The 10,658-nt window shown below is 32.4% G+C and overlaps 1 protein-coding gene across 2 annotated transcripts; it reads left to right on the forward strand.

The window, feature by feature from the left end:
- Positions 1–473: 473 nt before the first annotated feature.
- On the forward strand, positions 474–10,448 carry LOC112012067 (cytochrome P450 CYP736A12). 2 transcript variants are annotated; one of them, XM_024044422.2, is made up of 2 exons: positions 474–1,215; positions 3,839–4,890. In XM_024044422.2, the coding sequence occupies exons 1-2, from the start codon at positions 532–534 to the stop codon at positions 4,667–4,669; spliced, it is 1,515 nt and encodes a 504-aa protein (XP_023900190.2). In that variant the 5' UTR covers positions 474–531; the 3' UTR covers positions 4,670–4,890. The 2 variants fall into 2 exon arrangements, with proteins under 2 accessions (XP_023900190.2, XP_065625429.1); XM_065769357.1 differs by lacking the exon at positions 3,839–4,890 and adding an exon at positions 9,502–10,448 and having other exon boundaries at positions 475–1,215.
- Positions 10,449–10,658: the final 210 nt, after the last annotated feature.

Below are 10,658 nucleotides of genomic sequence, written 5' to 3' on the forward strand. Positions count from 1 at the left end.
GTGACCGGCAACCCACAGTGTTGCCAACACATGGTGACTCACCCACAAGAAACTGGTGAGAGAGAGGGACAAGCAAGAGATGGCAAGGGCGAGAGGGCTGGAGAGAGGAAGAAAGAGAGAGAACCAGTGAGAAAGAAAGAAAAAAAGAGAGAGAAGAGGGAGACAGGTGAAAGGGAAGATATGAAAAAGAAGGTGAGAAGAAAAGAGAGCGGGCCTCACTTGAATAAACAAATAATATAATTTTTACAATTGGTGAAAAGTGCGGTCTCAAATTTGAGGCCGCACTATTCATGAATGCCAAAAATTATGACATTTACCATTCTTGATGGAAGTGCTTTTTTAGAGTTTGGGGTGTCAAATGTCAAATATTTGGCATTTGACACCCTTGATAAGAATGCTCTTACCATCTTTTGAATGTAAATTATTTGCGTAAGAAATTACCAATAAATAGGACTCTTGTATCTTTTTATTGGGCAGAAGAGAGAAAATTCTGTGAGTCCCATACCTTTCGTCAACTCATGAATTCCCAAAATGTCTCCATTGACATTAGCTATTTTCCTTCTACTATCCATCTTGACATTCATACACATCTTATCACGGCCTAAGGACCACAAAAATCAGCCTAAACTCCCACCGGGCCCTCGTTCCTTACCAATCATCGGTAACCTTCACATGCTAGGTAGTCTCCCACACCGTGCCCTCCATAGCTTAGCCAAAAAATATGGACCCATCATGTCATTACGGCTTGGCCATGTACCAACTATTGTGGTCTCATCTCCTCAAGCTGCTGAGCTATTTTTAAAGACCCATGACACCATTTTTGCTAGCCGACCAAAACTCCAAGTCTCTGAGTACTTGGCTTATGGTACCAAGGGCGTGGCTTTCACCGAGTATGGTTCATATTGGCGCAACATTAGGAAACTATGTACGTTGCAACTTCTTAGAGTTTCAAAAATAGATTCATTTGCACCTATGAGGAAGGAAGAGGTAGGATCACTGGTGCAGTCACTGAAAAAAGCTGCGGCGGCGCATGAGGTCGTGGACCTTAGTGGGAAAGTGTGTGAACTTAATGAGGAAACTACATGTAGAATGATATTTGGGCGAAGTAGTGATGATAGATTTGACTTGAAAACGCTTATTGAGGAGGCCTTTACCTTGGCGGGGGCTTCCAATCTAGCTGATTATGTGCCTTACCTTGGGGCACTTGATCTACAGGTACGTAAGTTTCTATCGATTCAACTTCATCGGAGTCTTATTAAATCTTTATGATTAGCTGAAGTAACCATGGTATTTGGAGGAGGATTATGAAGTTTGGCTTGATTTGCTAGCTCTTAGTCTTTGCCCTCTTCCATATATAGCCAAATCCAAAATCCGATTGGTCTATTATTTATTTATTTCGTTGGAAAAGTTAAAGGATGTGTTTAGCAAATAATTTTAGAATTTCTTTATAGGAAAAGAAAAATGCAACTGAGTCTTTTTGACAGTGTTTTATATATATTTATATATATATATAAAGTAATATTAAAATTTTTCTAAAATAATCTCTTAATAAGGGCTATTTAAAATAAAAATAAAAATAGAAATACTTAGATATGCTCCCCTGATCCTGAATCTTGAACCCTCCCCCAGATCCAGCATCTTGAGCCCACTTCCCCTGATGATATATTTTTCTACTTAAACTTTATGATTGTGGTATAAGAAAAATAAGAAATGTTTAAATCCAAGATTTCAAATCTCCGTAAAATCTTTGCATAACACGGCCACCTTGAAAATCACATGGCTAATCATTTCTAGTATTATATTGTTTTGTCCCTTTCTCAACAATTCTTTTACTCTTTTTTTTTCTTCTTCTTATTTTAATTCCTCACACTTCGATAAGTAATAAGCTAATCTTATCATCTACTACCCTATTCCAATTCCACAAGACTACAATATTTGCAATTGACAGAGCATATATGCCCATAACTGGTTCAATAAATTTGGGTCCATCCACAAATTTGGACTTCAATGCCACGCATATTTATGGAGTAAAGAATATCACACACTTCACACGTGCTTTGTCACAATTGTTCTATTTGACATAATGTGCTTAGTAGTTCGTTATTATAACATAAATTCACAATTTTTTCTTCATTACTCAGTTTATCACGAAAGACAGTTGTGACAAAATTTATAGTACTCACATTATTGTGTAGTAAATGATAATTCATAGGGAAAAAAAAAAAGAAAAAAAAGAAGAAAAGAACTTATAATTCTGATTTCAAACTACTGTATCATAAGATGAACATGACGTTTTCTTGCATATTTTATATTTGAAAAATGCTAGATCACAACTACATGCACAATTTTTTGCACAATTTTTTATGTGATAAGTTTTGAGTAATGAAAAAACAAAATGATTGTTCCATGTCAATCTATAGTTCTATCACTCACAACTCGTTAAGTGACGAGTTGTGGCAAAAATGATGTAGATAGATGTAGTCTTTGCATTGTTCTTTATATTTCTACTTTTATTATTGTTTTAAAATGTGGTTTTATTCTTTCTAGAGCACTACGCTATGAACGTTGCCTATGTAATAGCTAAAAGGATATAATCATCCACGTGATAATATACAAAAGTTAAATTTTGTATATTAAATTTATGAGTGATAAAGCATGAAACATAGTTTATTTTTTTTAATAAAAAATTTAGAAGCATGGAACCTAATTGGTTGGAGAAAATGTGGGTGGGTGAGGTGTCACCTACCTATCGGTTGAGTGGATTTATTGTTAATAAGGTTTGTGGGTTTAATATTACTTTTGTACTTAGTGAGTATGTGGGTTTAATTTTTTTAAAGAGTACAATTTTTTTTTAAAAAAAAAAAAATTGATTTTATTAGAGTTTAGGTAAAACTTATATACTGTACATTATATTTTCTAATTGAATTCACAGACTTAGTTGCATTAATCAATAAAAAAAAAAAGCATATAGTTTTATCTTACTAAGAAAAATTAAAATCAATACAATAATAGAGATAGACTCCAAGATGGTTGTTTTATTAGTAGTTGCCCTTTTTTTTTAATATAATGTGGTACAATATAAACTTGATTATTGGTATGCATTTGATTTTTTTTTTTTTTACTCTGTCGTGATGAAAAATTAAATAATTAATTACTATTATAAATAATTAAGACACTAATAAAAATAATAACTAAGACAAACTATAATATTAATATTAATATTATTATTAATAAGAAGGTGAAATCATAATTATGAAAGAATTACCTAATATATAGCCTGCATTTTTTATTTATTTATAATTTACACCTCAAACTATAATTTTGCTAAATGCATTTTTACTTAATAACTTTTACCAAACATTCTACATTTTAAAAAGTCCAATTTCATACTATACTTAATAAAATCACCAATTTTTCAAAACGCACAATTTCAAAAAGTCACTTTGATGCTTCATGCTTCTAATGATGAAATAAAAAACTCAAATCCTCTCCCTAATTATTGATTAATTATTAAAAAAAAAGATATAACAAAGCTTAATGACTAGGATTGCATTTTGCATGAATTACGTGGATCTGGTATACCATTTTCATGCTCATGCTCATGCTGGTTTCCCTTTGTATTGAATAATTCTTCATTTTTTTTTTAAAATTCCAATACAAAAATTCAATTAAGAAATTGAGGTGACTATATGGTTACGTCTAGTATTGAGTAACTATTGTAGCACCATTTACATGGATCATGCATGGTTACCACATCAATTTGATAGGTATGTTTTTAGTAAAATTTGCGAAATGGTATTGTTAGCATAGTGATTTTCAAGCTATTTATTTCTATCAGGGATTGACAAGACGCATGAAGAAATGTAGCAAGGCTTTGGACATAGTCTTCGAGAATATCATCAAGGAGCATGAAAAAATTCCTAGTAGTGGTCAACAAGACCATGAAACAGACTTTATAGACACGCTGCTTTCTTTGATGAACCAACCCATGAATCCTCATGATGAGCAAGTATACATATTTGATCGAACAAATATCAAGGCTATCATACTAGACATGATTTCGGGTGCATATGACACTTCAGCTGCTGCAATTGAGTGGACATTTTCTGAACTCTTGAGGTATCCACGAGTGATGAAACATGTACAGGAGGAGCTAGAACATGTAGTTGGAATGAATAGGATGGTGGAGGAGACTGATTTGGCAAAATTACCATACTTGGATATGGTGGTGAAGGAAAGCTTAAGACTTCATCCTGTTGGACCATTACTAGTCCCACATGAATCCATGGAGGACATTGAGGTCAATGGATATTATGTCCCCAAGAAATCACGAATAATAATAAATGTTTGGGCTATTGGACGAGATTCTTGTGTGTGGTCTGATAATGTGGAAGAATTTTACCCTGAAAGGTTCATAAGTAGTAATATAGACCTCAAAGGACGTGACTTCCAGCTTATCCCATTTGGGTCTGGTCGCAGAGGGTGCCCTGGAATGCATCTAGGCCTTACAACCATTAAATATGTTCTAGCTCAATTACTACATTGCTTTCACTGGGTGCTCCCTAGTGGCATGTTTCCTAATGACTTGGACATGAGTGAGAAGTTTGGGCTATCAATGCGAAGAGCCAAGCACTTGTTTGCGGTGCCAACTTATCGCCTACTTGGTTAAATTTATAAGAGAACTATGATATAATCTTTAAGAAGGTTTTACTTATTTAGATTCGTTGTGCACTTGGTTTCGTCGTTCCATATATATGAAGAGCTGAAAAAATTGTGGCACCAAATAAGCTTAAGTTACCTTGAACAATATCTTAACTTGCCTAGTTTTGGATTCAAATTTATTTTGTGCTCACAAAAATAGAATATTATAGGTTGGGAACTTTTGCACAATATTTTATTTTTATAAATAGAGTTGGTAAATTGATAAAATATTTGGTAACGTATGCTTTCCTAAAAATTGTAGCTTCAAAACATTCCTTCTTTGAAATCATATCTTCAATATTGATGCTGAAATTATGTCTTCAAGAGATGTCTTCAATGAATGTAACACAGTTTCCACATTAAAGCTGAAATCTTGTCAAAAAGGAAAAAAGAAAAAAGAAAAACACTCGCAAGTCACAATTAATGCTCTTATTAGATTTAGCGGTTAGCAATGTTACACCACACAAAGCCCAACATGTTGGAGTGTAATTTCAGTCATAATGACCTTTGTAAAATTTTATTTTTTTATTGATTTGGTTCACCCTAATTAGAATTAATTTTTAAAACTATGGAGATGATTATCTATTGTTGGAATGATGGATAAATATTTTACTAAATAAAGAAATTCTACACTCTCTTAGGATCATCCCTCGTTCACTTGTCGACAATCATTTACCATTTTAAAAAAAATGAGAATTAAGCTTTATGTTGATTTTTAATTAATCATTCAAGTACCAATCAAACTTACCAAGTTTAATCCCATGTATGCTTATTGTAGTACCAACCTTGATCAAAACCTTCATTTTAATTCAGGAAAAAACTATTATGCCCTTAAATTCTAGACCTATTATGATTTGATTTTAACTTTACGTAAATTTTGGAAATTTCAAAAAAAAAAAAAAAATTGCAAAATGACTATTTTATATATATATATATATATAAAGTAATATTAAAATTTTTCTAAAATAATAAAAGTACTATTTAAAAAAAAAAAATATTTGAAATACTCAGAGCATTCACATCAGATAATCTAAACTCTTATAAAATAGATTTACAATGCAAATTTTACATATTTTGAGCAAAAAAAACACCCACATTAGTGGGTGTAAAAATGTGTAAAATTATGTATATATTTCCATGAGCTATAGTACTCGTATAAATATACACAGGAATTGTAGCTCGTGTATTTATTATTTTAGTAATTTTCGTTCGCCCCAATTTTTCTCTCACTTCTCCGTGCACAACGACCTCAGCTCCTCATCTTCTTTTCCTCAAATGCACACAAACACACCCACACACAAACACAAACAAATCAATATAGAAACACACCCATACACAAAAAAACTCACACAGACAAACCAATAGAGAGATAGATCGGTGCTTGTGGAGCTTGGTTCATGGATCGACCGGTGAAGACACAATCTAGGTTGCCAGAGCTTGGTTCGTGGATCAGCCGGTGAAGAAAGGATCTGGGTCGTGGAGCTTGGTTCGTGGATCAGCTGGTGAAGACACGATCTAGGTCGCCAGAGCTTGGTTCTAGGTCGCTGAAGCTTGGTTTGTGGATCAGCTGGTGAAGACACAATCTGGGTCATGGAGCTTGGTTCGTGGATCGGCCAATGAAGACACAATCTGGGTCATAGTAGCTTGGTTTTGGGTTGCCGGAGCTTGGTTTGTGGATCGGCCGGTGAAGAAAGGTTCTAGCTCGGCCGATGAAGTAAGGACTCAGTGAAGATCTGGGTTGGTAGTTTTTGAGAGAGAGAGAGAGAGAGAGAGAGAGAGAGATATCTATTTAGAAAAGAGAGAGAAAACGTGCATATATAGGTAAAAACAGTTGAGAGAAATAATAATAAAAAAAAATGAAGGAGAATGAATATTTTATTGAAATATCTTGTAAAATAAATAAGCTAGTGTGGGTGTTTTGTAAAAGTGGTAGTGTAAAATAGAAACATGAGATTTTCGTGTAAAATAGACAGAAAATTTAGAAGAACTGATGTGGATGCTCTCAGATATGCTCCCCAGATCCTACATCTTGAACCCTCCCCCAGATCCGGCATCTTAAGCCCATTTCCCCGGATGATATATTTTTTCTATTTAAACTTTGTGGTTGTGGTATAAGAAAAATACGACGTGTTTAAATCTAAGATTTCAAATCTCCGTAAAATCTTTGCATCACACAGCCACCTTGAAAATCACATGGCTAATCATTTCTAGTGTTATATTGTTTTGTCCCTTTCTCAACAATTCTTTTACTCTCTTTTTTCTTCTTATTTTAATTCCTTACACTTTGATAAGTAATAAACTAATCTTATTTTCTACCACCCTATTCCAATTCCACAAGACTACAATATTTGCAATTGACAGAGCATATATGGCCATAAATGGTTCAATAAATTTGGGTCCATCCACAAATTTGAACTTCAATGCCACGCATATTTATGGAGTAAACAATACCACACACTTCATACATGCTTTGTCACAATTGTTTTATTTGTCATAGTGTGCGTAGTAGTTCGTTATTATAACATAAACTCACAATATTTTCTTCATCACTCAGTTTATCACGTAGGACAGTTGTGACAAAATTTATAGTACTGACATTATTGTGGAGTAAATGATAATTCCTAGAGAAAAAAAAAAGAAAAAAAAAGAAAAGAAAGGAAAATGACTGATTATTTTGATTTCAAGCTACCGTATCATAAGATGAACATGACGTTTTCCGGCATATTTTATATTTGAAAAATACTAGATCACAACTATATGTATAATTTTTTGCACAATTTTATATGTGACAAGTTGTGAGTAATGGAGAAAAAATAATTGTTCCATGTCAATCTATACTTCTATCACTCACAACTCGCTAAGTGACGAGTTGTGGCAAAAATGATGTAGATAGATGTATTCTTTGCATTGTTCTTTATATTTCTACTTTTATCATTGTTTTAAAATGTGGTTGTATTATTTATGGAGTAAACAATACCACACACTTCACACATGCTTTGTCACAATTGTTTTATTTGTCATAATGTGCATAGTAGTTCGTTATTATAACATAAACTCACAATATTTTCTTCATCACTCAGTTTATCTCGTAGGACAGTTGTGACAAAATTTATAGTACTGACATTATTGTGGAGTAAATGATAATTTTGAGAAAAAGAAAAGAAAAGAAAATGACTGATTATTTTGATTTCAAGCTACCGTATCATAAGATGAACATGACATTTTCCTGCATATTTTATATTTGAAAAATACTAGATCACAACTATATGTATAGTTTTTTGCACAATTTTCTATGTGACAAGTTGTGAGTAATGGAGAAAAAATAATTGTTTCATGTCAATCTATACATCTATCACTCACAACTCACTAAGTGACGAGTTGTGGCAAAACGAGTTGTGGCAAAAATGATGCAGATAGATGTATTCTTTGCATTGTTCTTTATATTTCTACTTTTATCACTGTTTTAAAATGTGGTTGTATTCTTTCTAGAACACTACGCTATGAACGTTGCCTATGTAATGGCTAAAAGGATATAATCATCCACGTGATAATATACAAAAGTTAAATTTTGTATATTAAATTTATGAGTGATAAAGCATGAAACCTAGTTTATTTTTTTAATAAAAAATTTAGAAGCATGGAACCTAATTGGTTGGAGAAAATATGGTGGGTGAGTTGTCACCTACCTATTGGTGGAGTGGATTTATTGTTGATAAGGTTTGTGGGTTTAAATTACTTTTGTACTTAGTGAATATGTGGGTTTATTTTTTTTAAAGAGTACCTTTTTTTTTTCCAAAATTGATTTATTAGAGTTTAGTTAAAACTTATATACTGTATATTAGATTTCCTAATTGAATTCACAGACTTAGTTGCATTAATCAATAAAAAAAAAAAGCATATAGTTTTATCTTTACCAAGAAAAATTAAATTCAATACAATAATAGAGATAGACTCCAAGATGGTTGTTTTATTAATAGTTCTCTTTTTCTTTTCTTTTTCTTTTTTTAATATAATGTGGTACAATATAAACTTGATTATTGGTATGCATTTGATTTTTTTTTTTTTTTTTTTTTTTTTTTTGCATTATCATTTTGTACTTTGTCATGATGAAAAATTAAATAATTAATTACTATTATAAATAAATAAGACACTAATAAAAATAATAACTAAGACAAACTATAATATTAATATTAATATTATTATTAATAAGAGGGTGAAACCATAATTATGAAAGAATTACCTAATATATAGTTTGCATTTTTTTTTTTTAATTTACACCTCAAACTGCAATTTTGCTAAATGTATTTTTAATAATTTTACCAAACATTCTACTTTTTAAAAAGTCCAATTTCATACTGCACTTAATAAAATCACCAATTTTTCAAAACACACAATTTCAAAAAGTCACTTTGATGCTTCATGCTTCTAATGAAGAAAATAAAAAACTCAAATCCTCTCCCTAATTATTGAATTATTAGAAAAAAGATATAACAGACCTTAATGACTAGGATTGCATTTTGCATGAATTAGGTGGATCGGGTATGCCATTTTCATGTTCATGTTCATGCTCATGCAGGTTTCCCTTTGTAATGAATAATTCTTCATTTTTTAAAAATTCCAATACAAAAATTCAATGAAGGAATTGAGGTGACAATTTGGTTACGTCTAGTATTGAGTAACTGATGTAGCAACATTTACATGGATGTATAGTTACCACATCAACTCGATAGGTATATTTTAGTAAAATTTGCGAAATGGTATCATTAGCATAGTGATTTTCAAGCTATTTATTTCTATCAGGGATTGACACAACGCATGAAGAAATGTGGCAAGGCTTTGGACATAGTCTTGGAGAATATCATCAAGGAGCATGAAAAAATTCCTAGTAGTGATCAACAAGATCGTGAAACAAACTTTATAGACACGCTGCTTTCTTTGATGAACCAACCCATGAATCCTCATGATGAGCAAGTATACATTATTGATCGAACAAATATCAAGGCTATCATAATAGACATGATTTCCGGTGCATATGACACTTCAGCTGTTGTGATTGAGTGGACATTTTCTGAACTCTTGAGGTATCCACGAGTGATGAAACATGTACAGGAGGAGCTAGAACGTGTAGTTGGAATGAATAGGATGGTGGAGGAGACTGATTTGGCAAAATTACCATACTTGGATATGGTGGTGAAGGAAAGCTTAAGACTTCATCCTGTTGGACCATTACTAGTCCCACGTGAATCCATGGAGGACATTGAGGTCAATGGATATTATGTCCCCAAGAAATCACGAGTAATAATAAATTTTTGGGCTATTGGACGAGATCCTTGTGTGTGGTCTGATAATGTGGAAGAATTTTACCCTGAAAGGTTCATAAATAGTAATATAGAGCTCAAAGGACATGACTTTCAGCTTATCCCATTTGGGTCTGGTCGCAGAGTGTGCCCTGGAATGCATCTAGGCCTTACAACCGTTAAATATGTTCTAGCTCAATTACTACATTGCTTTCACTGGGTGCTCCCTAGTGGCATGTTGCCTAATGACTTGGACATGAGTGAGAAGTTTGGGCTATCGATGCGAAGAACCAAGCACTTGTCTACCATGCCAACTTATCGCCTACTTGCTTAAATCTATAAGGCATGTTTGCTTAAATCTATAAGGCATGAGAAACATGGTGTATTTTGTTTTTATTTTCTGTTTTTGGTGGGACCTATCAATAAAAAAACTTGTTTAATTTGTTTTTAGTTCTTGTTTTCGTTTTCAATACCCAAAATATGTGTGTATGAAAACAAAAAAATAAAAACTTTTTAGCATTTTTTTCCAGCAAAAATGTATGATGACATTCTCCTAATAAAAAACTGAAAATGGGTGCAGTTCACTGCTATGACCTGTCTCACTCAAGTCAACTTTGTAAGTGAAAAAAATAGATTTATTAGATTTAAAATATATATATA

Source organism: Quercus suber, unplaced genomic scaffold (assembly GCF_002906115.3).
Source record: "Quercus suber isolate HL8 unplaced genomic scaffold, Cork oak 2.0 scaffold_1123, whole genome shotgun sequence".
NCBI lineage: Eukaryota > Viridiplantae > Streptophyta > Magnoliopsida > Fagales > Fagaceae > Quercus > Quercus suber.